General features: G+C 40.2%; 1 protein-coding gene across 2 annotated transcripts in view; it reads left to right on the forward strand.

Moving 5' to 3' along the window:
- LOC117422289 (astrotactin-2-like) overlaps window positions 1–26560 on the forward strand; it is a 643010-nt gene that overhangs the window by 564470 nt on the left and 51980 nt on the right. For both annotated transcript variants that reach the window (XR_009307362.1, XM_058987183.1), the window contains exon 19: window positions 17912–18053. Coding sequence is in view for 1 of the 2 variants with exons in the window: in XM_058987183.1 (XP_058843166.1) it covers window positions 17912–18053 (142 nt within the window). In the remaining variant the exon portion in view is untranslated. The remainder of the gene's footprint in view (window positions 1–17911; window positions 18054–26560) is intronic.

Consider the following 26560-nt stretch of genomic DNA (forward strand, 5'->3'; position numbering starts at 1 on the left):
TGACGGTGTTACTGAAGATCGCTCTGATGTTGGATTGGATCCAGCAGCCAGCAAAGGTAATGCAGAGACAAAATGACAATACAGAAATCTTAGTGCAGCAACATAGATTGCCTACCCTCCCATCACGCGAAATACGGATGTTTAAAGGTGATCCATTGGACTACAGATCATTCATTAGAGCTTTTGAACATGGAATAGAAGATAAGACGGAAAGTAAGGACTGGTTGTATTGCTTAGGGCAATACGCAAGTGGAGAGCCCGGAAACTTGGTCTGCAGTTGCCAACATATGAATCCGGATAAAGGATACAAAGAATCTAAAAAGTTGCTTCAAGAGAACTTCGGAAACAAGCTTAGAATCGCTACAGCTTATGTGGAAAAGGCCCTCAATTGGTCTCAGATTAAGTCTGAAGATGCGTATGCACTCTTTCTCATTGGATGCTGCAATACCATGGAAGACATCGAGTATATGGAAGAAATGGATAATCCCAAAAACATGAGAACTGTAGTTTCAAAGCTTCCTTATAAACTAAGAGAAAGATGGAGTGGAGTGGCTTGTGATATCTGAAGCAGCAGAGAGGAGCAGCAACTGGCTGTGGTTGAGACGGAAAGATTCTGGCTGGGGATCTCAAGCACAGTAGAAAGAAAGAAACGCTGATGTACAGGTAAGTAAGCTGGGCTGAGTTGAGTGGGGGACGGAGGGGGGTGATGCTGGGACGCCAGAATCACCGTCGAGCCCTCTTGAGGTGTCGTGGGCTAGTCGACGAAACACTGAGGATGGAAGGTGCCCACTTGAAGACCCCAGAGATGTACCCTACTTAGCTCAATCCAGACGGTTGTCATGCTGATGCGCTGGGGAGGCCGCACTGTGGTTGATCCCCAGAGCCAGCATCGCAGCCGTTGTGTGTGCTGATGCGCCAGGGAGGCAAAATAAGCTGATCCCTGGAGCCAGCATTATACTTCAGCCATTAACACCAGACAGAAGGATATCTACATCATCATATGGAAGGAAACGTAAATGGATGGAGACACATATGGATCACATTAGTTTACTGTAAAGCTACGTCTTAGTTGGTGCTTATCTTGGCGAGAGCCGAGTTCAAATCAGCATGAAGTTTTAACATCTACTCTCGTGTAATGGAAATCATACTTTTAATGTGTTTTGATTACATGTATGCAGATGAATTGAATATGTATTGTTATGAGATTGTATTTTAAAAAGGAAAAGTAATAAAATATAAAATTGGAAAAAAACCTAGATTTATATTTCACTTCTCCTCATATTTAACCCTAGCGGTACCTTTTAATGACCCTCCATTTGAAGCCTGGGCTGATTTATTGAGTGTGCTTTGTTTGTCTAACTTTGAGGCATCAAAGGCATAACCATTGGAGAGGGAGGAATTTGAACTGGCAACAACATGTTTGCCAGTCTCCCTTGGAGTTGTGTCTGTTTTATCAGTCTAGTTAATACAAAAGCATCATAACTGTGCTACAGCCATTGCATTGGTTACCTAAGCGATATTGACACAGATTGCAAAAATGAACCGATTATGCCTGTGATGCCTTACATATGGGCTACGTATACCCTATATCAAAAACATAAGACAAAGACTAGCCTAGTGGTTTCTAGAATGGGATAGATTGTGAGCAGCACTCGGAACAAACCACAGGATCCCATCCTAACTGGTTGAGGTTAACAAGCATCTACTGTAGCTCTGTAGACAGATTAAACACACCCTTACCATAGGCAGAAAGACCAGTTTAATACATCATACTGGATTTTCACAGCAGTTGCTATTGGTCAGTTGCACTGAATGAATTAACTTACAGCTCTGTAGTGGAGTTCATCAACTGTGGCAGTAAATCTGCAGATTTCCAGCTCACTGGGACAAAAAAAAAGTGTCATCTGAAGGCTGATTGCACAAAAGCATTTCCGTAGGTACTCAACAAACTATACAGACTCAAATATAAAAATAGTTAAAGGAAATTATAGTTTATAGAGAAACTTGGCTGTTGCTTTTTGTGAAAATCCTGTACAAACTTATGTCTGCATTTCCACATACATACTAGACTTCTACCCTGTGTGCTCAGTTGCTTTCCAAGATCAGATGCTGAATCTGGTTCAGCGTTATTGCTGAAGTATCTTGATAACCAGAGGCTCTATGTTACAGTGAAATACAGAGAAGCATTCTGATATCCGTAACATTACTCAGCTGAACATCCTGAGGCCTGTTTATAGGTGCACTAGATTGGCAGACTGGAATGAAATACAATGTTTTTAATCTTTTGTTTGTTTTATTTCTTCTGTTTTTGATTAATATTTAATTTCTTATGTTTAATCCACTGGAAAAAATACCTATGTGCCAAACCAGTGCTTAGAAATATACATGGGGAATGCTAAGAGGGCTGTCTTTGTGTTTTTATTTCTGTGCACACATATACTTCCCCTCTGCCACGTTTTTCACCCCAGTGAAATGTATAATTAGGCTTGCTACTATTCGATTTTTATTTTTTGGCCAAATCGACGATTAATATCGATGTTTATTTTAGAAAGAATTTACCAGGTTCTTTTTTCAATTGAAGCAGAGAATGGGTGAAAAAAAAAGACTTTGTATGCCATTGAGAAACATCTCATTTAGAGAAACCCCTTTATCATATTCAACATGCAACAAAACCATGGTTACCAACATTCTAATTGAAATAACGTTTGGTCACAGCACAGCTTTACCTTGTAAAGATAAAGATCCTACACACATTAAAAAATGGTCTAAAAAAATGTAGAAAACGCAGCATATAAAAGTGTATTACACAGACTTTTATAATATAAATTTACGAGTAAAAATAATATGCACAGAACAAAACATTAGATAGTTGAACAGAACTAACTTGCCCTTATTCTTCAGCACAGCTGGAGTCACTGGAAGGCAAGGCAGAGCGGCTGCTTCGTCCTGCCGTGGAGATGTCGGTCAGGGGATTGTGCTCAATACTCATTAAGTGTTTTCCTCTTGTGCCCTATTTTCAAATCAAACAAGTAACTGTCAACATATACCTAGCAAAAGCTTACCTACACCTTAACCCGCTAATTTCAAAAGTAGGCGCTTTGAATGATAGGCGCTTGAGCTGGCAAATGAAAGTGCACAGTCGGTACAGGTCTTGATGATTGACGTCATTTCAACGAATGAGAGCATTCTGGTGCTGCTTCAGTCAACGAGATCTGGCAGAACTGGGTGAAATGACAGTGACTATGAAACTATACTAACAGATCACTGAGATGATTGACAGCGACTCCTAGCCATTCAGAGCGGAACAGAGACGGGACAGACAGCAAGTATAAAAACTACACAAACTAGAGATGATTTCTAAATTGTTATTTTTGGTACGAAAATAAAAAATAGTGTGTGGTTTTACCGACGTTTATCCTGTGTAAGTGTAAGTGGAAGCGACATCGTGGGAGAAGTACAGTCGTGGACAAGTACAACGCAGTTAGAAGCAGAAAGGAGGAATTACATCTTTAAATTTGGAGTTGCTTTAATCAGAAAACATTGCAGCTTAAAGCCTTGCAGCTGTGTGTATTTTTCTGATAAGCTGAAACTCGGAGCAGCTGATTCAAATCCCACGGCGTTCTGGGACACGGGGGAGGAGCGGAGCACGCAGCACAAACACAAACAAACAAAAGGCAGGCAGACTTCCCAGCGACAGCGTGTGGAAGCGACATCGTGGGAGAAGTACAGTCGTGGACAAGTACAACGCAGTTAGAAGCAGAAAGGAGGAATTACATCTTTAAATTTGGAGTTGCTTTAATCAGAAAACATTGCAGCTTAAAGCCTTGCAGCTGTGTGTATTTTTCTGATAAGCTGAAACTCGGAGCAGCTGATTAAAATTCCGCGGCGTTCTGGGACACGGGGGAGGAGCAGAGCACGCAGCACAAACACAAACAAACAAAAGGCAGGCAGACTTCCCAGCGATAGTGTGTGGAAGCGACATCGTGGGAGAAGTACAGTCGTGGACAAGTACAACGCAGTTAGAAGCAGTTTGAAAGCAGGTTGACAGTTGCAGAAGCTACACTAAACAAAAAACAAACCAAAAAAATGGTCTTCAAGCCAGTAATCTGTGACAGCTGCATGATGTGGGAAATCCGAGAAAACCCAGCAGAGCTCAACCAAGTTTGTGTCAAGTGCCGCACCATCCAGGACTTACTTCAGCGATTAAGCCTGCTAGAAAAGGAGCTGGAGGAAATGAGACAGCAACAGGAGCTTGAGGAGCTGACACACCCACAATTCATGGAAGTCTGCACCCCTAGCAGACTGAAAGCCACCAGGGAGATGGAAGAGAGTCGAAACAGCTGGGTTCAGATAGGCAGAAGCAGGGAAAAAAAGAAACTTCGTCAAACACAACCACCAGAAATCCAGACAGCCAACACATTTGAGCCACTTCAACATTTAGATGACCAAAACCAACATCAAGAGAATGAAAGAAACAACACCCAGGACCCTATAAACAGTGCTGACCAGGCAGCAAAAAGAGAGGTCATGATTGTTGGGGACTCCATACGGAGAAACACAGCAAGTTCAGTTCGCAGTTTGGACCCCCTTACTACAACAGTGTACTGCCTTCCAGGAGCCTCTGTCAAGCACATCACTGAGAATGTGGACAGGCTCCTAGAACGAACAGGAGATGACCCGGTAGTAGTCGTCCACATTGGTACAAACAACATTGGTAGAGACAGGCCAAGATCCCTGCAAAACAAATTCAGAGAGCTAGGAAGGAAATTAAAAGACAAGACCAAAACTGTGGTATTTTCTGGGATACTGCCAGAGCCTTGCAAAGGACCATATGGACAGCTGGAAATACAAAATCAAAATGCATGGCTGAAATCGTGGTGCACACAGGACGGCTTCACCTTTCTTGAACATTGGAGCACTTTCTACAACAAGGACTATCTATACAGGTGGGACGGACTGCACTTAAACAGAAAGGGAACCAATCTACTCGGAGAAAGGATCCTTCAGGCGGTCCAGAAGCATTTAAACTAGAAAGGAAGGGGGGAGAAAACAAAAAAACAGAAGGGAGACCACATCAAAACAAGGGCAACAACTCAGGTAAGACCACTATTAAATGTATTTATCTTAATGCTAGAAGTCTCAGAAACAAAATGTTAGAACTTGAAGCTACTGCACTAACAAGTAACTACGATGTGATAGGTGTTACAGAAACTTGGTTGTCTGAGAGTGATGGAGACGAATATAATATTAGTGGGTACACACTGTATAGGAAAGACAGGCAGGACAGAAGAGGCGGAGGGGTAGCGCTATACATAAGAAATAGCCTTGAAGCCCAGGTGTTAAATCAGGACAAAGAAAACAATGCAGAATCAATATGGGTCACAATAATGGACACAAATTCAAAGGGCATAATAATAAGAGCATGCTATAGACCGCCAAATTCAGACGCTGAGCAAAATAATCTGTTGTACAATGACATTCGAAATGCGTGTAGAAAAGGAGATGCCATACTAATGGGGGATTTCAACTTCCCCTCTATAAAATGGGAAAACCCAATGGGGGGCACGACGGATGAAATTGCAATGGTGGAAATGACAAATGACTGCTTCCTAATGCAATTTGTCAAGGCACCGACTAGAGGGGAGGCATGCCTTGACTTAGTCTTTTCAAATAATGAAAACAGAATAACTAAAACAGAGGTCAGAGAGCCTTTGGCAAACTCAGACCACAACATGGTCTCATTTGAAATATTTTTTAAAACCCCACATGTCGACCTGTTCCTATCCAGTTTTAAATAACTTTAGCATAACAGAGGCAGAAGTGTTAAAGGGACTAGGAAATCTTAAAATAAACAAATCCCCTGGGCCAGATGAGATCCTCCCAATAGTACTCAAAGAAATGAAAGAAGTTATTTACAAACCGCTAACCAAGATCATGCAACAGTCTCTTGACACGGGTTGTACCGACAGACTGGAAAATAGCAAACGTAATACCGATCCACAAAAAGGGAGACAAAACCGAACCAGGTAACTACAGACCAGGAAGCTTGACTTCTATTATATGTAAACTTATGGAAACTATAATAAGATCCAAAATGGAAAATTACCTATATGGTAACAATATCCTGGGAGACAGCCAGCATGGTTTTAGGAAAGGGAGATCGTGTCTAACTAACCTACTGGACTTTTTTGAGGATGCAACATTGAAAATGGATAACTGGAAAGCATACGACATGGTTTATTTAGATTTCCAGAAAGCTTTTGACAAAGTCCCGCATAAAAGATGAATTCTCAAACTGAACGCAGTAGGGATTCAAGGAAATGCATGCACATGGATTAGGGAGTGGTTAACAGGTAGAAAACAGAAAGTACTGATTAGAGGAGAAATCTCGAAATGGAGTGAGGTAACCAGTGGTGTACCACAGGGATCAGTATTAGGTCCTCTGCTATTCCTAATCTACATTAATGATTTAGACTCTGGTATAGTAAGCGAACTCGTTAAATTTGCAGACGACACAAAAATAGGAGGAGTGGCAAACACTGTTGAAGCAGCAAAGGTCATTCAAAATGATCTAGACAGCATTCAAAATTGGGCAGACACATGGCAAATGAAATTTAATAGAGAAAAGTGTAAAGTATTGCATGCAGGCAATAAAAATGTGCATTATAAATATCATATGGGAGATAGTGAAATTGAAGAAGGGAACTATGAAAAAGACCTAGGAGTTTATGTTGACTCAGAAATGTCTTCATCTAGACAATGTGGGGAAGCTATAAAAAAGGCTAACAAGATGCTCGGATATATTGTGAGAAGTGTTGAATTTAAATCAAGGGAAGTAATGTTAAAACTCTACAATGCATTAGTAAGACCTCACCTAGAATATTGTGTTCAGTTCTGGTCACCTCGTTACAAAAAGGATATTGCTGCTCTAGAAAGAGTGCAAAGAAGAGCAACCTGAATTATCCCGGGTTTAAAAGGCATGTCGTATGCAGACAGGCTAAAAGAATTGAATCTATTCAGTCTTGAACAAAGAAGACTACGCGGCGATCTGATTCAAACATTCAAAATCCTAAAAGGTATAGACAATGTCAACCCGGGGGACTTCTTTGACTTGAAAAAAGAAAAAAGGACCAGGGGTCATAAATGGAGATTAGATAATGGGGCATTCAGAACAGAAAATAGGAGGCACTTTTTTACACAGAGAATTGTGAGGGTCTGGAACCAACTCCCCAGTAATGTTGTTGAAGCTGACACCCTGGGATCCTTCAAGAAGCTGCTTGATGAGATTTTGGGATCAATAAGCTACTAACAACCAAACGAGCAAGATGGGCTGAATGGCCTCCTCTCGTTTGTAAACTTTCTTATGTTCTTATGTATTTCAGCCGAACAGTCATTTTTGAGGAATTCAACGTTTAATGAGCTTTACAGATTAATATCGAAAAGTAGCAGGACTCTGTATAATGCATGTTTTGTTTTGACACAAAGTACTTAATAAGCACCACCTGTTCTGCCAGACGATTATATTTTTGAATGATCTCTCAAAATAAATGTTCATTTCTAATTACTTATAGTAACACATTGATACATGACTTCTAAAGTGACTCAGTCCATAGAAGTGATTTATTTCTATTGGGGAACCCTTCAAAATTAAAATAAACAGGTGATGGCATATGTTTGAAGTTTAAGAATTTTTTAAATAAAGAGCTTGGTAAAGGACTAGGATCACCAGAGATAAGTATATGAATACAATCTTAATAATGGGGAGTTCATGTGTAATGATAGTTGATATCACAGCACCAGGAGCTCTGATCGAGTCGGTCTTGTTGGATCTAAATACTGCTGTTATTTCAAATCATTAAAATGTAGCTCACACTGGTTTTAACATGTTTTACAGGACTGAAATACACACCACAGGCTTGCACTGATAGGTGAGTGATGGATAACATGCTCTGGGAAAGCCGAGCTTCTCTTCCAGGCAATATATTTACAGCGGCATAGAAAAAAATCGTCGGAAATCATATAAAATTGTTTCTTCCTTTTTCTCTGAACAAGGAAATAAAGGGATTCCTGTATAGCACAATAAAGAGCTGTATAAAAGGGAAGCAACCTCTAATCTGAGTTGAGTGATGCTGGCAGCAAAACAATTGAACTGGCTTCACGAAAAGACAGACATCAGGCTGACAGCTCTGTTCAACACAGTCCACCTGTCAGGGCCCTTTTCTTTCCTTTTTTGTTGCTAGCAGGAACTTTGAAGATACGTTTCAATGACAATGTTGGACAGGGTCAATTCTTTCTTTAATTCATGCATTTTTGTGAACTTTCCCTACCCCAATGAGGCCTGGAACTCTTTACCATATGTCCAGTTCCTTAGCAAACTAAGAGCCACATGGGACTTGCAATAGTAGAAGGAGGAATACAAAAGAATGAGACGCTCTGCGAGACGCACATATCCACTGGGAGGAATGGTGGGGGGGTTTGCCTGAGACAGCTATTCTCTTTTGTCATAGGCACTGTAACGTCTGGAAGGCTTTCTCTGTTAAGGCACACTTTTTGATCTGTGGACGGCCTTTTGTAAGGTAAACTGCAATAGCAATATTATGTCAAATCAATGTTTTGATTCTAATTCAGTTCCACTACAGAAACTTTAGACACCCATCCCAGTGGATAAGCTTTCTAACCCTTTCTATCACATACTTAAAGCACACATACACCATCGGAAGTACACCATCACAAAGGGAAAGCTCAGGATATTAGAAGAAGATGTTTCTTGTATTGTTGAGTGGCTCTCGCAACGTCTCAATATGTTAATCAACCATAACTTTAAACACATACATTATGGCTGGTTTCACAGACCATGATTACCACTAACTGTAGGGAATAAGTGCTACCTTAGGTAAGGTAATCCAAATGAGTACTTATCAGGGCCTGGGAAACCATTCAGCAATTCAAAGAAGTACAGTATTTCATGTGACTTTTTAAAATGTCAAATGTTTCCATTTTGTCAGTTTATTATGGCTTCTGGTAGACTTATGCAATATAATTTTGTAGTTTTTTTGATAACACTGTGTTAAATAAAATATCTAAATTATGTTCCTGTAGTTTGTTGTTTTGAATTGTGCCTTCACCTCCTAACACAAAACTCTGCAAGGTCAAAAAAGCAAGCCGGGGCGGGGTGGGGGAGGGGTAGGGGGGGGGGGGGGGGGGGGTTGACACAAATACTTAATAAGCACCACCTGTTCTGCCAGACGATTATATTTTTGAATGATCTCTCAAAATAAATGTTCATTTCTAATTACTTATATTAACACATTGATATATGGCTTCTAAAGTGACTCAGTCCATAGAAGTGATTTATTTCTATTGGGGAACCCTTCACTTTTCAAAGCATCCAAAGCATCCTGTATCACTTAGATCTAGCCAATCAAGAATACATGTCTGGACTGTTGAGTTGATTAGAAACAGAATCAGTCTCACTGTTGTAGACCCATTGATGGGCAGCACTGTGGAACACACTTCAAATAAGCAATACAATAAAACCATAGATTTTTTTGTAGTATTTTCTTCACTGGGGGGTTGGTAGTTGGCAAAGCATATGCACGTAATGCTATTACAAGAAGACACACTCCATTTACATTGTATGAGGGCCAGGAAACTGCAGGAACTATATATAGTTTGATGGAAAGTCTCAACATTCAGCATGCAGGGAAGAGTGATTGATTTGGGCTGTAATATCCTTATTGTTAACAACTCACAAGAGGCACTTTAACACAGCCACAGATTCATATGTTTGCTGATGTTTAAATGAGTATGTACAGCTGTAAGAGAGTGCAGAACACTGCCTTATTTCATTGTAAAGATGTACAGTACACTCTAGCTTCAAGGGGCAGGGGTCACTTTCAGTTAGGGTGACAAAGCCCATTGGGATCTCATTATAACACCAAGCCCATGTTTATCCTTTCATACCATTAGGATACACTGGTATTTTCCTGCCAATGGCTCATAATGTAGGGGCTGCCTGGCCTCAATGCCTCTTCGTACCCAATCACTGACATTGTTTCAATCTAGACTAAAAGCTGGCTTGTATAAAATGAGATTTTAGTTACACCTGTATTAGGTTTGTTAACACATTACCTGTTTTATTTTGTTGAGAATACTTTGCTACTTCACCTTTTTTGGGGGTTAACTCAGAAATATAGAAATATTTAAAATCCATATAAACTGATAAATTGATGAACTACTGAATCCTGTAGTAAGTGGCATGGTCAGATTGCAGCTATGTGATGATTGAAAAGGGATATGTGGTTAGATTGTAATGCAAAAAGCAAACAGACATGCCCTTAATCACCTCCAAACCAGCCAATAGTTTGTTGTAAAAAACTATTGATACAAGCTTATCTGCTTTCAGCCAATAAATACTAATGGTCTTTTAAGTAGAAGAGGTGCTGATCTGAGTATTCACCATGCAATTATAACATTATTTCATTTTTCATGGAATATGCAAATACGTAGTCCTACCTTTGCACCTTTGTGATTGAATTCAATATGTGATGACTGGATCAGGGAGCTGTTATAGTCCATTCTTTCAGTGTCGTAATCACCTTCCCTGTGTAGGGGAATCTGCACTCACTTGATGAATACAGTAGGGGTGGGATTGTGCATCTGTAAACATGAAGCGAAAACTATGAATTGCCTTTGTGCTGCCACTGCATTGTCATTGATGACAATTTGATCTGGAAGTAGAAATCACTGGTGTATTTCTTTTTATTGATTAAGGCATGGGTGCCTATTTCAGATTATAATCTTTTTAACATTGCTCTTACATAGCTATATCGGTAACTAAAATACAACAAAATATAGTAGTATGGCAGTAGTGGCACAGGATATGACTAAACAGTGGATTTTAACAGAAGTTATTAAGATTTGGAGAAGAGGCCTTTTGGCCCATTAGTGCTCACCTGGTTATCATTATTTATTTCTTAGCAGACTCCCTTATCCAGGGCGACTAACAATTGTTACAAGATATTTTTACATACAATTACCCATTTATACAGTTGGGTTTTTACTGGAGCAATTTAGGTAAAGTACCTTGCTCAAGGGTACAGCAGCAGTGTCCCCTACCAGGGCTTGAACCCACAAGAGTCCAGAGCCCTAACCACTACTCAACACTGCTGCCCCCTTGTTTGGGTCCGGGAGACCCAAACAAGGGGTTGCTGTTAAAGTTTGTTTTAGGTCATTAAAGGCCTGTTTGCTCTCATCAGTCCAAACAATAACATCATTCATTTTTAATTGATTAGTATGTATTAAGTCCTGCATGGGCTGTGCCCTTGTAGCATAGTCAAGTATCCAATTCCTGCAGTAACCAGTAATGCCTAAAAAAGTCATCAGTTGTTTCTTTGTCACCGGCTGTGGTATTTTTATGATTGCTTCAATCCTGTCACGTCCCAGGGCCTTTCCCTCAGCTGACAGTCTGTGACCTAGATAAGTAACTTCCTGCCTGCACAGCTGTAGCTTTTGTTTGCTGGCTTTGTGCCCGTTTTGTGCAAGAAAATATAGCAAAGCCTTGGTATCGGTTTCGCATGCTTCAGAGGGTTCAGAACATAATAGCAAATCATCCACATATTGTATTAACGTACTCCCAGCGGGGGGTATGAATCCTGCTAAATTTGCCTGCATGGCAGCACTAAATACGGCCAGACTTTCAGTATAGCCTTGTGGACAGACGGTCCATGTCCACAGTTTCCCTTCAAACGTGAACGCAAACCATTCTTGTGAGCCCTTTTCAATAGGGATACTGAAAAAAGCATTAGCTAAATCAATAACAGAAAAACATTTTGCTTGTGGGGGAACAGCAGAGAGACAGGTGATGGGGTTGGGCACTATTGGGGTTCTTTGTTGCACAGCTAGATTGATTTCACTCCCCGTTAGCTTTTCGGACTGGGAGAATTGGAGAGTTGCACCTGGCCCCAGGAGCAGGTATTATAGCTCCTTTTTTTACCAATTCCTCATGGAGAGGTCTAATACCTGCAATAGCTTCCCTTCCTAGAGGGTATTGTTTACGTTTGGGCCTATGAGTGCTTTTCGGTTCAACCACTAGGGGCTCACAGTCTTTTATGCGGCCAAAATCGTTCTTACTAGTGGGCCATAGTTGTTGTGGTATATCTTTCAGCCAATCCGGCTCCTCCCCCTCATGTACTAGCATGAGGGTTTGTGGATCCGGACAGAGTGAAAGCTCTAGTGCCACTCGGTGCCAAGCCCAAGCCCCCCTTTTTAGCATTCGGTACGCTTGACCGGATGGGGAGTACTCGCCTTCTTTCACCACAACCCAGTCCCTCAAGCGAGACAGTTTTAGCACCCAGGGTCCCAAATCTTTCCAATCATACCCGTGATGCTTTGCTAGAGACACATGTGGGGCTGCCCCCTTTTGCTGGAACAGCGATTTCTGTTCCTTGGATAGATTAATGGACAGCGCGGCAAAATCAGTAGACCAGTACAAATATTGTGATTCTAAATACTCTACATACACAGGACAAGGAGGGGTAAACCATTCTGCTTCAAATTCAAAGTCTCGTTGACCATGTGAGTAGAGGGCAGTACAATGCATTCGTGGTGCAGGCATGATTTCATGCTGATCTCCCCATAATTCAACGGTCAGCTGCTCTAGCTGTGCAGTTCGAGTTCCTGGTAGCAAATCCCACGCATAAAGCCAATCAGAGGGGGGTTTAAACTCGGTGTACAGTAAAGGCACATCTACAGTAATACCCTCAGGATCACATTCAATTTTTATGCGTAAGGCTGTCAGCAAGTCTCTACCACACAGATTCACCGGACACAGTTGGGAGTATATGAACGAGTTCATCATGAACATGTTATTACATTTAACACTCACTGTTTCTGTAAGCATTTCCCTGTTAGCTTGGCCAGAGGCCCCTATCGTTAAAACAGATTCATCTGATAACTTCAAATGCTGTGCATTTTCTTGTTTGATTACTGATCTTGCAGCCCCTGTGTCTATTAAAAAGGCTATATCTTTGCCTGTTACATTCAATGTGATTTTTGGGCTTGTTTGGCTTTTAAAAATTAAAGGACATAATTCATGTTTTTGGTTAACTCCCTGCTCATGTGCTATTCCCACCTCATTTCATTGTGTCTGTGGTTCGCCTGCCCACAATCCCTGTTTTCCCCGGTTTCCTGATCTACCCCCTGGTGGGCTACAGTGCCTGCTTATGTGCCCTTTGTTCCCACAGGTCCAACATTCTACTTGCTGTTTATCAAACCCTTGGCCCACTGGGCCCCTACCTTGCCATCGCTGCTGCTCCCATCCTCATCCACCACGACCACCACGACCCCCTCTGCCCCGTGCGGCCCCATATTCAGGTGTTTGATTCTGGTAATATTGCAGTTGCACCATTTGCAGCTTCCCTTGTTTCTTTTCTTTGTCTTCTTTTTTCTTTTGTTCATTTGAGGCCTGTTGTCTGTTCTGATGTACAATGTGTGTCAAGAGATTTTCCAATGTTCCAGTTTCCCATCCAATGCAGGACTGGGCCATTTCATTAAAGTGTTCTTGACCCTGTTTCAGTCCACTATGGTCACGATAACACTTCAACAGCCGGGCGTAATAATCGTCCCAACTTTTCTCCAAGCCTTGTCTGCAATTGTGAATTGTATTCCAATCTGATTGTACTGGCCATTTATCAGTAATCCGCTTCAATAAAGCATTGAGTTGTTGGTTATAAAGTCTGTCATCTCTGTACGGCAGAGTGATGTCAAAGGGTTCACTAACTGCCTGCCAATCCAACTTCAATTTGCGGTGCAACTCCTGGCCTATTTCACCAGCACTAGGTCGGTACATTTGAACCAGTGCCTGTACGTGTTCAATGAACTGTCCAGAGTCCTTACGGTGATCAGGCAGGTCTTTGGCAATTTCGTTCAGTTCGCCGATCTCCCAGTCCCGTTGGACACTCACTGTGGATTCCCATTCGTCATATCCTGGTTGCCCTTGAGCCGGTCTTGGTTGGGGATTAGGATATGCCACCAAAGGAAACACCTTTTGTCTTGTACTTTTTCTGGTCGGGGCTGTGGCTGTTGGTGCTGCTGCTGAACTCTGTGGCTTTCCTGGCCTGGAGCCTCCCCCAAGGGTGGAGTTAGATGTTGTCGTGTTGGTGCTTCCATTGGAGTCACTGTCTTCGCCGTCAGCTTCATCCGGTGGGGGCGGTGCAGTAGGGTGGGGGTGGCTGCAATAGGGAGGGGGAGCAAGGCATGCCAATCTCTCTGATCTATTCTTGCCTTTTATTCTTTCTGTAATTTCTGTCGCCTGTATCATTAAATCTTTCCATTCCTTGCCCTTTTCTTGTTTCTCTAATTCATCCTCTGCCATTCTTTCCCATTTTCTGAAACTATCCCAGTCTATTCTCCCTTTACGCTTCTTCTTTTGTTTTTCCCATTGTTCTAACTCCGTCCTACAGGTAGCTAATTTACTTATACTTAATGTTCCACTAAGGGGCCAACTTAACTTAGCATACCACAAGTCATTTTGACTCAGGGGATTCGGTCCCCATCTATCATGCATCTTTCTCTGACATCCTGTCAAGCTAGTACAATCAACAATTCTACTTTTTGCCGCACCCATTATATCACTTAGCCTTTTAACCTTCTTTAAACACGCTTTTTCCAATTTATTCAGCCAATTATTTTTTTAATTTTTTTTAATGATTTTACGATTTTACAGGTCGACTATAGTCATTTTTTCTCAAGCCAAATTTCACTCAATTTCAACATATATTGAACAATAAAACAGAGACACAAACAAACAAACAAATTACAAGAAAGATAGAAATACGTATTAGTCAAACAGAGCTATATAATAGGATCTTTCAAGGAAAATGGAACATGTTACCCATTTACCTTATCTTATCGACAGGAACAAGTTACCCTGCTTTCTCAGTGGAACAAGTTACCCACTCTTTAACGGGTCTCTAACCCTTGACAGGAACACGTTACCCTGTCTCAATAATGGAACAAGTTACCCATTATCAGTCCCGGGACTCTATTTCTTGACAGGAACAAGTTACCCTGTCCAAATTGTCTAATCAAAAATGTATTGTCCTACCGTGTCTCAATTTCTTTTGGTTCGGGATCCTTCATCCGCCTCACTGACACCCCCAGTCAGATTCGAAGCGGACTACGTCAACTTTTTTAGTTACGGGCATCCTGACCAAAGTTAAGTCTAGGTCTCACCGGTGATTTACTCCGTTTCCCGGGACGATCAGTGGACGGAGTTTAGGACCCTGCTCGCAGCGCCAGAATGTTGTGGAAGTTTTGATATTAATTCCTGTAATAGAGACTCAGTGGAACAGACAAAATTGAGTAAACAAGTTTTAATGATTTGCAAATCCGAGAACACTCTCAACACACGAGGTGATACACATGTTATTTTAATGCACATGACAAGGTTAATGTAATGCATAGCGAACTATTCTTCCATATGAGTGCAAAGAGCTCTTTTTCTTTGTCTTTTCATCTTTTTCAATACATGAGCTTCTAATCAAGGCCGTGCTTAAGGAGTTTGTTATAAAGAACTAGGTATTTATTTTTGTTTTACAGTTTTGTAATTTTCTCATAACCAAAGCAAAGGAACAGATTGTGTCTCTCCGTCCCTTTTGATGCCGTCACACATGACCCCTTGGTAAACGAGTGCAGCCACCCCTCGAATCCGCGGCTGCCACATCGTTTCCCTTCCGGGTTGATGAGTTAATGCACCGGAGTTCTGTCCCCTTTCTAGCTTGCCGACTTCCCTTGAACCCTGGGAAAGAACTGTCGGGCCAACCCGTCCAAGGTACTCTGTTCTCGCTACTTAGCACCCTCACAGGTCGGGAGGGAGATTTACCACCAAGAATCACTGTATTTCTGTCACAACCTGTTATCAAGTTACCTCTTGCCTAGCTCCTGATTCTAATACTGTGGCATTCACTCTTTCGAACCCTGGCATTGACTGCCCTGATCACTCCTCAGACATCATTTTTATGACGTGTGTTTTTGCAATGAGATAGATCCTCTCGGTTTTATCCATTTTGACCCACTGGCCTCTGTCAGTGTTGGGCTTGTTCTATCTTCACTCTATATCAGGTACTGAACTTTTACTTGGTTGGCATATTGCTAAAGGCTATACCACTACAAACTCCTACACAAACCGTTCTCGTCATTACTTGTTCTATTGAAAGTAAATGAAATTGACACAGAAGGAGCAAAGAAGGAGCCAGTCTTGGAACAAAATGTTTTGGCAACTTTGTGGCATCGCTGTCTCATCAGCTCTGGTACTAGTCACCCTATTCATTGTTTGTTCGACGAACATCATGTTCTTGTTACAGAAAAGACGACCTTGGCAACAAACACATTCTTTGCTCTTTTCAGATGTTTGGGACATCTGAACAATGGTAGTACTCTAACAGCAAATACAGCACACAGTGGAAGTGTTTGGGTTGTTTAGTTAGGGGGTTTAATACTCCAACTTCTTGTAGTTTTACAGTGCTATTCTGGTGCTAATCCCATTCGGAAAATGTCTCCAAGATAGCTTTGTATAGCTTACTACCAGTATTATGCACTACCATTGAGTATCACTGCTTTTGATTTGGGTCAACATGTGGAGGTGTTGCTGCAATGTTTTTTTATTTGATGTACATGGCAGAATTTATTTTATATGGAAGACCACGAGAAGATCATGTGCATTCTCAGTAAAGCATTTGTAGTGGTACGTTAATGGCACAGCGTGGTAAGTTCTCAGACACCTCAGATAACAATTTTAGGTGTTAATATTTCACAATAAACAATTCTTCATTGTCTATAACTCTCATAGAGGGTTCCTGAAAACAAAATAATGCAAAATGCTATAAAAAGAAGAAGAAAACAGTTTATAGGTCATTTCTAGAGGGAGCTTTGGAAGTCAAAAGCAACATCACGATGTAACGCTCTGTGATCTGATAAAGTCTCCTATATTATAAATCATTCAGACGTTAAGAAAGAATACAATATCAATGACTCCCAGGAGGTGTCTGCATTCCAGTGACTCAAGTAGGGGCATTTGTACTTTAAACAAGCTCTATGGATAATGGATGGCATATACACAAAGTGCCTTTAAGACACGACAGTGTCTCGTGTGAGATACGAAAGGTCACGTTCGGTGTAAATGGAGGACGTGTGATGTCTTTCTCCGTACCTCCTTTCGTTATCGATGTAGAGACAGTATGCTTAACGCCTGAATGTGTAGAGGATTGATACTGCTACAGTATGGAACCGAGTTATGCATAACTCATGAGAAATAAGAAAGTCTTAACTTGGATTCCTTCCCCGTGTTTGTGGCCTCTCATCAAACCTGCAGCCGAACCTTCCGCTGACCGCCAAGGACCCCACAATATTTTATTATCCGTGGATAGATTTGGAGAAATAGTGTTCTTGTTCTTGTTGCTCTCATTGTTGAAGAGGCCAAACATAAAGCAAACTTGGCCCTATATATCTTTTTATTTATGTTGCTAATAGCTGCCACTGCAGTTAAAATGACGGCCCAAATTTGCCCCAAGTGTTTTTTTTTTTGTTTTTTTTTTTTTTCAGGGATGACCCTTTTTTGTAACTTGTGTCTTTCACAAATAGAGGCAGCATTTCTTGCAGAAGTGGTTTGGTTTGAAAGTTTTTCGGCAGATTTTTATGCTCAACAAGGCAATAAATATTACCAGCCCACCCAAGCCTCTTCACTGTTTATTATCGTGTGTTGTTTGCAGATATTTGTTCTTCCTTTTTTTTTTTATTTAGAGTCACATATGTTGGAGATGGTTATTTTTGTTTTGAGGTTCTAGAGCAATCACTTCCCTTGTATTTCTCCTTTGCTTATGTTCATCTCTGTCCTTCTTCTTTGTCAATCCAGGGGAGGTGCTGAGCTTTGCAGATGATCTACTGTCTGGTCTAGGGTCCTCCTGTGTGGTGGCGGGGAAGCGACACGCGGACTTCTCCCATTCGATCATCTACTCTGTAGTCTTTAAGTGTCTGGAACCAGACAGCCTCTACAAGTAAGTGAACAGAACCTTACAATTGCTGGATCATTGGAGGGTTATGACAACAAAGCAGCTGGAGAATTATTTTTTCTTTGTTTTGGTCCCTTACACGGCATACACAGAAGTTGGTGTTATGATGATTACCTGCCTATTCACAGTGGCTTTACTCAGGATTTCTTTTTTGAAAATCGTATTATTTAACCAATAGAACCCGAAGAAGAGGGCTTTACCGTCTGGTAAGGTTCCGCTTCGTTCCATTAACATAACGAGAAGGGCTTTACCAGACGGTAAAGCCCGCTTATGAGGGTTCTATTGCTATTAGAAAATGCATGTGTTAAAATAAATAACATTTCAAGTTTTTCTATTAGTTTTTTCCGTGATTTTATGCAGCACTATTGATTCTTGTTAATGAATACAAACGTTGTCCTCAGTATTCCATGAGTAATACAGTTTGCTCAGAATTCCATCTGTGGTCTGGTAGCCTTCAGGCTTCATTATCCCAGCAGTGGACTATGTCACTTTGTGGGTATTTCCAATAGCCAAACTAATGCCTCAGTACTAAAAAAATTTTCTACTTACATGGAGCTGTTCTTTAGTTCAGGTACCTTGTACACAACAGCGAACGTGGTTTGTGAACTGATGGTCAAAAATGTAAAAGAATAAAAGTACCAGTAACTTTTACAACTTTTTTATAAATGCTGATTTATGATTATCTGACGTGTGGATAACAATCGGATGGCACAGATTTAAAAATCCTTCATTGTAAATAAAAAAACGTGATTTGGTATAATTTAATGATAACGCTGTTAATGATAAATGAATCATGATTATGGCATCAGTTTTTCTGTAAATATTTCGTCTAATAGTTAAAAAGTTCAGTAGCTGTCAGGTCTTGCTTTCCAAAAATTTCAGCACGGACATTATATACAAACCAATGGAATACTGTGTGTGTATGTATGTATGTAGGTAGGTATGTATGTATGTATGCGCGTGTGTGTGTGTGCGTGTGTGTGTGTGAGATAGAGAATACATGCATGTCTCCAGTCATATGTGGTTCTAGCCAAAATTGTAGATACTTGTTACTGCCATAGCCTTATCTTTTCGCTTATTGATTTGCCCCATTGCCACTGTACTTTATGCATCCATGCATCCCTTCCTGCAATGTCAACGGGCAGTGTGTTCCAGGATTAAACTTACAAATTGTTAAAACAAGCGAACAAATCTCATTCACAACCACAAGTATATAAAAGTCTAAAATATTTCCACAACTACCACAAGGTAGTTGGTGTCACAACCGTGGTCTGCTAAATTTCTGTTTCAAGGTGAGTTATAGTCTTTCGTTAATTAAAACCCTCCTTTTCCAAGTGCAAATTAACTCCTGATAAATTATGATTCGCTTTTAAATTCCCACGCAAACAAAAGAAATAGTCGTAAGAAGCACTGCTCGTTAAGATAGTAACTTTATTTCGTAAATCAACATAATGTCGGAACTCAAATTAGCATGATTATTCAATAACGATACAGACATAACGACCTCTTGAAAATGCCAAGATCAATGCTACATATGATTTGCTGATTAACACTGGAGTTCTCATCTACGGCCTTTGAAACCCTGCCCTCTCAGTCTTGCTGGAGTTGGCATGTTGGAGTTTTTTCACTCATAGGTAGGAAGGTCTGTTAGTTTTTGTTGGTCAGGCTCTCCCTATTATCCCCATTAATAATCCCATCTTGGAAACCAGCATCAGATCTCCTGTCTCCAGCTCATCCTGAGGACATTTCCACCACCCTGCACAGCAGCACTAAATAAAGCAGTCAGACAGGTTACCCTGATACAATGCAATGTCTAGACTAGGGGTGTTAACAGCATTTAAACATTTTAATGGCTGGCAACTGTATCATTTCTTCAGAAAATCAACTGAGGGTAAAACAAATGATAACATTTTGATTGTAATTATTCTGTAACACAGCATGAGAGACATTGGATCACTTCCTCTGCTTCCACACAAGCGGGTCATTACAAGTCATAAAGCGCCCTAATGATTTAACTCCACACATCAGAGTGAAAGTGTTTGTGTGTGTTCTGTTTACCCCAGATGAACTTTGACTGAGTGCGTCTGGGCCCCTCCGGCTGGGAGCTTGTTGTTTGAAGTAGCCAGCGTCCAGGCAACAGCATATGAAAAACAAGACACGCAGAAGAAACACAATATGTGCGATGAAAGCCAACATTTAAAACATGCAGAACTTTGTGATACCGCTTCAAACATTTTTTGTTATAGCATTGCACTTGCAATAATTGAAAACACATTTGCATCAAAAGCAGACATTCCTTTTCTAATTTTTTTTTATTTGGCCGCAGTCAGCATTAGTGACAAATGTGGCGTTTTTTTGTGTTGATATCAATCATGCAGTCTGAATTAATATTATGTATCTCCAAAGGCTGGTGTGGCTGAAATATGCAGTTTAGAATGTATCAGTGCATGTAAGATGCAACTTTAAGGTGCTTTGAACTTCCACCTATGAGATGGACTTTTAATAGCTGTTCCAGTTCAGTTTAAGTTAGTGTGCCTTTGTTGTGTGTTTATCACCATATCTCAAACACTGACCGAAAACCAACAGAACAGTAAAGACCAGAGAGAAATTACTGTGGATCTGGCTGAATCTTAGACCATCGCATATGTTAAAAAAACAAATGCCCTCAGCAACTATTGACATTTTTGCTAAAAGAAAAGTGTTTGCTCTACTATGTAGGACGACAATAAAATCAACATAAACAAATACATGTGTACTGCTTGGTCAAATATTTAAATAGTTTAACAAATATTGCTTGAAATGTATTCAGTGGCAAATCTTACTATGTTCGTATTGGTTCATATAAGGAAAGCAATGCATAAATGAATGATGTCTGAAATAAATAATACACATTGTAGCGGACAGTCAAATGTTTGTCTTCTCTCTTTAACAGGTAATTTGGTTGGGTACCAGGTTTATTTTACTCTCAAGAGTTTGTTTCATTTTCAAGATTCATACTTTAATTGTCCAGCTCATCAAAATGAAAGAATATAAGCATATTCAATAAATTGTAAAGAATATTCAAACATGAAAACACATGTTCCAGTACTACTAATTTGCAAATATAAAATGTAAATGTATGAGATATTTCAAGATTTATTTATTTTTTTTTACTATTTGCACGTCTGTTTTTAGGAATGAAATACAGTTCTAGGCTGTTTATGTCTCTCCATGTGGAACCCACAGATGGTTAATATAGACAGGTTTAACAAAAACGCTGCCCCTCATAAGCCAAGATGAGTCTGGTCCATTTGGATTTTCTGGCTTTAGAGTCCATTGTAAAGAAAGTATTTAAAAAATGTCTGAACAATACACTTTTGGTAAATAAAGACAGGCTCTGTAGCATGGCTTTATTGTTATTATTATTATTATTATTATTATTATTATTATTATTATTATTATTATTATTATTATTATTGCAAGCAGCTTTTTTATTCTGATGTAGTTGTGACTGGAAATGTACCCAGTGCCAGCCACTGAACATCCCATTCATTGAATTAGCTTTTAATCCAGAGTGTCAAGGCATTTCTAATTTGAAGTGACGAATGTTGCTTGGAGAAGTCATTCCAGAGTGGCACTGTATACCAGACAGGCTCCAAGTGCTGTATGAATTCCTTTTGTTCGTTTCTTATTTACATTCCTCATTTCTCTCGCTGACCTCACTCTTTTTTATTCTCTTGCCAACAGTTAACAAAACATTTACTGGTAATAATATGGAAGCCATTGAGACTGCAAAGTGGTTCAATCTTGTGCTGTATTACTATAGGAACATTGAAAACATTGTTAGTCTAGTCAGTACATGATGTGACCTATGAAACTGTTTGGGCGGCTTTTCAAAAAGCCCTGTGATTGCATTCTGTTTTGCATGTATTTAAGATTGGACTGATTCACACCATAATGGACCCATATAGTGCAGTAGAAGTGATGGATGTTTTCTTGGCAAGGTTGAAGTTTTGGCTGGTCAGTAACTTAATAAAAAAAAAGGAAATGCTCTTGGGATCTTGAATTGTTAAATGGAAATAGTGGTGAATCGGTTATTGTTGTCGGCCCATGGAAATACAGAAGGCATCAACCGGTGAGATATCATAATATGATTGTCTGAGGTGATCTGAGATACATGACAGTAAGAACATTCTCTCATCAAGCAGATCTATGTAAATATCTTTTGAATAAGGTGCCTGAGATCAACCAACTATAGGAACTATAGGCAGCAGTGTGGAGTAGTGGATTAGGGCTCTAGACTCTTGACCACAGGGTTGTGGGTTCAATCCCAGGTGGGGGACACTGCGGCTGTACCCTTGAGCAAGGTACTTTACCTAGATTGCTCCAGTAAAAAACCATGTATAAAAGGGTAATTGTATGTAAAAATGATGTGATATCTTGTAACAATTGTAAGTCACCCTGGATAAGGGTGTCTGTTAAGAAATTATTAATAATAATAATAATAATAATAATAGTAATAATAATAACCAAATACAGAAAGAACATTTTTACTGAACCTTCAGTAACCGTATTCCTCCTTTATTTCCAGTAAATAAAACAAAACAAAAGAACGTCCCAATGAAATCCTCTAGTTTCTTTATGACCCAAATTTGTTCAAGCAATGCAGTGATCTTCATGTCCCACAGGAAGAAAGGCTGAAGAAACATTCTCATGATGGATCTCCTGCTTGCCATTTACACAACGTTAGTTTAAGACTACAGTCCTTGGAAAGTCAGACCCCCATCTGCTATCAAAAGAGAACATATACAAATTATTTAAGCAGTCCTTCGTGGGGGAAGTGATACATTCATAACACATTCCAGCCAATCGCAAACAAAACCTCATTTTATGGATTGTGACATCCAGACTAATATTTTACAGAGCTCCCAAAGAACTTGTTTTGGAAGCCGAAGTACACACATTTTTAATGGGGCCTGGAAAACAGTACAATTGGTGAAAATCTTAATCAATATCCATAGTGAGAGTTCCAGTCGGTATTCCTGCCAAGTTGGAATAATGGTAGAAAAAATACATTGAGTCTCTACAGTGCACCAAACTCTGTGGGGAGATCAGGGTCTCACCATAATAATCCCATTTCAATGGCATTCTACAGGAGAGGAGGACATGTAATTGGCTGATCCCAGGACTTAATTAAATATCTTCAGCCTAGAAAGAAGGGAAAGAGGGGACTTGATTGAAGTCTTTAAAATCATAAATGGTATAGATAAAGTTAACCCAAGACACTACTTCAAATTTAGCACAGAGAGAAGAATAAGAGGGCATAAGTGGAAGTTGAGTAAAAGTAACAGAAGGTAGGAATTGCTTTTTTACACAGAGTTATAAATGCATGGAATAGCCTACCAGGTGAAGTAGTAGGATCTAAAACACTGGGAACATTAAAAAAAAGACTGGATTCTGTGCTTTTAAATTAGTTTTCCCAGTCGGGGACAATGATGGGCTAACAAGGCGCAAGCCTTGATGGGCTGAATGGCCTTTTCTTGTTCTCAAACTTTTCTTGTTCTTATGTGCTGTCCATACAGACTGATACCAAGTAACCAAATAAAGGAAACAGCCAGTAAAGATGTGATATCTACAACAGGCTTTACCATACCTACATGTGATTTACCTTGCTTACCTGTGCGTTACCATCATGTCATTATTCCTTTATGTTACAACGCTTTCCAATGTTTTTGCCTTGGCATACCACAGCCAGCCTTTAAAGAGTTACCACATTTGCACTTGCAATTCCGTTTCTCCTGTTTATACTGATTAGATTAATTGCACATGTTTTATCATTTTATCTCAGATTGAGCATTTAATGCTATGGGTGATGGATTGTATCTTATTCCATGTGTCTTTGTTATGTCTACTTGCCTTGAAACCTGTTGAGTTGAAAATGAGTAAATGTTATCTCAAAAGGTATTTATCAGGGCTTTCCCAAGTACTGTTCTGGAGTTCTGTGTGTTTCGGCACACTAAGAACAACTCAGATTAACAGCACAGTGCTCACTGAACCGCATGTGTTCTTCATACTCGGTACTGAAGTATACAAACCATTCTCAATGTGCGCTTCCTACTGAGGTGCAGTTACAAACCATTCAGCCTGAACCCTCTCTAGTGTTCTTACAGGCTTTATGGGAGAATGGGTTTTGTTTTTTAGGGATATTACATCTGTGTATAGTGTATTTGTATTCTTATACCCTTAAATGCATATTTGGCTAATTTGTCATTATTATTTGTCTTCCACTGAAGCCACAAATATAGTACAGTGTAATTTTTGGTGCTTGTATTTCATGAAAGTCTTTGTGTGAATAGTCCAGCAGCTTACTGTCACGGAAACAGATCCTTTGCATTTTCCACTTATAAAAGTTTACCATAGCAAAAACTGTGCAAAGTGTACAGAAGCATAGTAAGGCAAAGTTAAGCATTGTAAATCACAGTGAGGTATGGTGAAGCAATGGTTAGATATTATACTGTAGCTAAGCATTGTAAAGCATTGAAAAATGATTAGGCATTTTTTAGGTAATTATATTTAAAGATAAACACTTTATATTATGTTAAAGAGAAACACTTTATATTCAGGTCTTTCTTTGCCTTGTTTTGGGCATGAGCAGTTGAGTACAATGTCTGCTGTTTCTCAGAGGAAGAACACAAGCATTCGAAATTCTAAAAGGTATTGACAATGTCGACCCAGGGGACTTTTTCAACCTGAAAAAAGAAACAAGGACCAGGGGTCACAAATGGAGATTAGATAAAGGGGCAAAGAAAATAGGAGGCACTTTTTTACACAGAGAATTGTGAGGGTCTGGAGCCAACTCCCCAGTAATGTTGTTGAAGCTGACACCCTGGGATCCTTTTAAGAAGCTGCTTGATGATATTCTGGGATCAATAAGCTACTAACAACCAAACGAGCAAGATGGGCCGAATGGCCTCCTTTCTTATGTTCTTATGTTCTAATGGCGCACAGTTGTTTCATGCTAGTGTGTGGCAGTTTCACTTTCTTTTCACAGAAGAACGGAGTATAAAACACAGCTGACACTGTTCAAGCCTGATAAGCCTTCCAGTTCTTTTGGGCGTAGCTTCTACTCTCCCCTCCCACCGGAGTGTGTGGGTACTCTGAAGGGTGTTGCTTCCACGAAGGCCTCTCCAAGGCGGACGTTTTTATGGGGAATCCAATAGTCTCAGTATTCTGAAGCTAATTATTTGTACATGTCGCATGTCAAAGACAGTAGGTCATTGTATTGTGTCATCTGTGCAAGTCTGCCAAACTCGAGAGCAAGAAGGGGTCAGGGAACGGTTTATGGATCCATATACCATTGCGCTGGGGGGTTTATTGAAAGGGGTTAAAAGAGGGACTGTGAGTTCCATAAATAAGCCTTTGGAACACCCTGAATAAAACAGGACTGAGTCCTTGGGAAGGGTTCCAAGCTGCTCCCTCTGCTTGGGTTACACTTTTATCTTTCTGATCCTTCTCCTGGAGGAGTCTCTGTACTTTAATGTGACTTGCATCAACTGCTTTTAGGTTTTAATGTACTGACTTCCTTTATCTCATTGAACAAAATTGCACCCATCATTGCTTTTCTCCTTGCATTTATCTCACCAAGTTTTGTACTGATTAACGGTGATGTACATTAGTTACACTGCCAAAAATACTTTTCTGAAGAAAAAGTTTCTTATTTCAAGATTGTTTTTCCTATAAGAAGAGCAAATGAAGACTCATTTTCTTCAAAGAATATTAAAATGAGAAATTATTTCTTAAAAAAAAAAATAATAATAATAATAATTCTTGGCTTTGGAGCCTGGTAAATGAATGCTTGTTTAGTGTAAGTTGATGTTGTTAATAAGAAGAGTTGGCATGTCTATTGTGGTTTAAAGGGACCATGCTGTAATGAAACCTCCTCTTGGTCTGGGTAGCAGGAGAGGGTCCCGCAGGACAGCCAGCCAGCCAGGGAGTGCGACAGGACAGTTAGTGGATGAAGAGCATCAGTCAAAGGTACTTTCTTATAGTAGAGCATACAAGTCAAGGAGTGCGATAATCACCAAACAGGTTTGTGAACGTGTGGTTTGCAGTGCTCAGGTGAATCGGTGATGCAGGTGCTCCAACAACGACAGACACAAAGTTACGGTTCAAAACAGAGGTGCGACAAGAGCTGACTGATAAACAAACAAACCCACAAGATAGGAGGGATTAGTGACCAGAGAAACACGTACTGAAACAAATGTGTGTCGAATGGAAACGTAGCGTAAGGGGTGTGTCCTTTATATATATAAATTATTGGCACCCTTGATAAAGATGGTCCAGTGGTTAAAGAAAAGGGCTTGTAATCATGAGGTCCCTGGTTCAAATCCCACCTCAGCCACTGACTCATTGTGTGACCCTGAGCAAGTCACTTAACCTCCTTGTGCTCCGTCTTTCGGGTGAGACGCAATTGTAAGTCACTCTGCAGCTGATGCATAGTTCACACACCCTAG

This window comes from Acipenser ruthenus, chromosome 15, assembly GCF_902713425.1.
Source record: "Acipenser ruthenus chromosome 15, fAciRut3.2 maternal haplotype, whole genome shotgun sequence".
In the NCBI taxonomy this organism is placed as follows: domain Eukaryota; kingdom Metazoa; phylum Chordata; class Actinopteri; order Acipenseriformes; family Acipenseridae; genus Acipenser; species Acipenser ruthenus.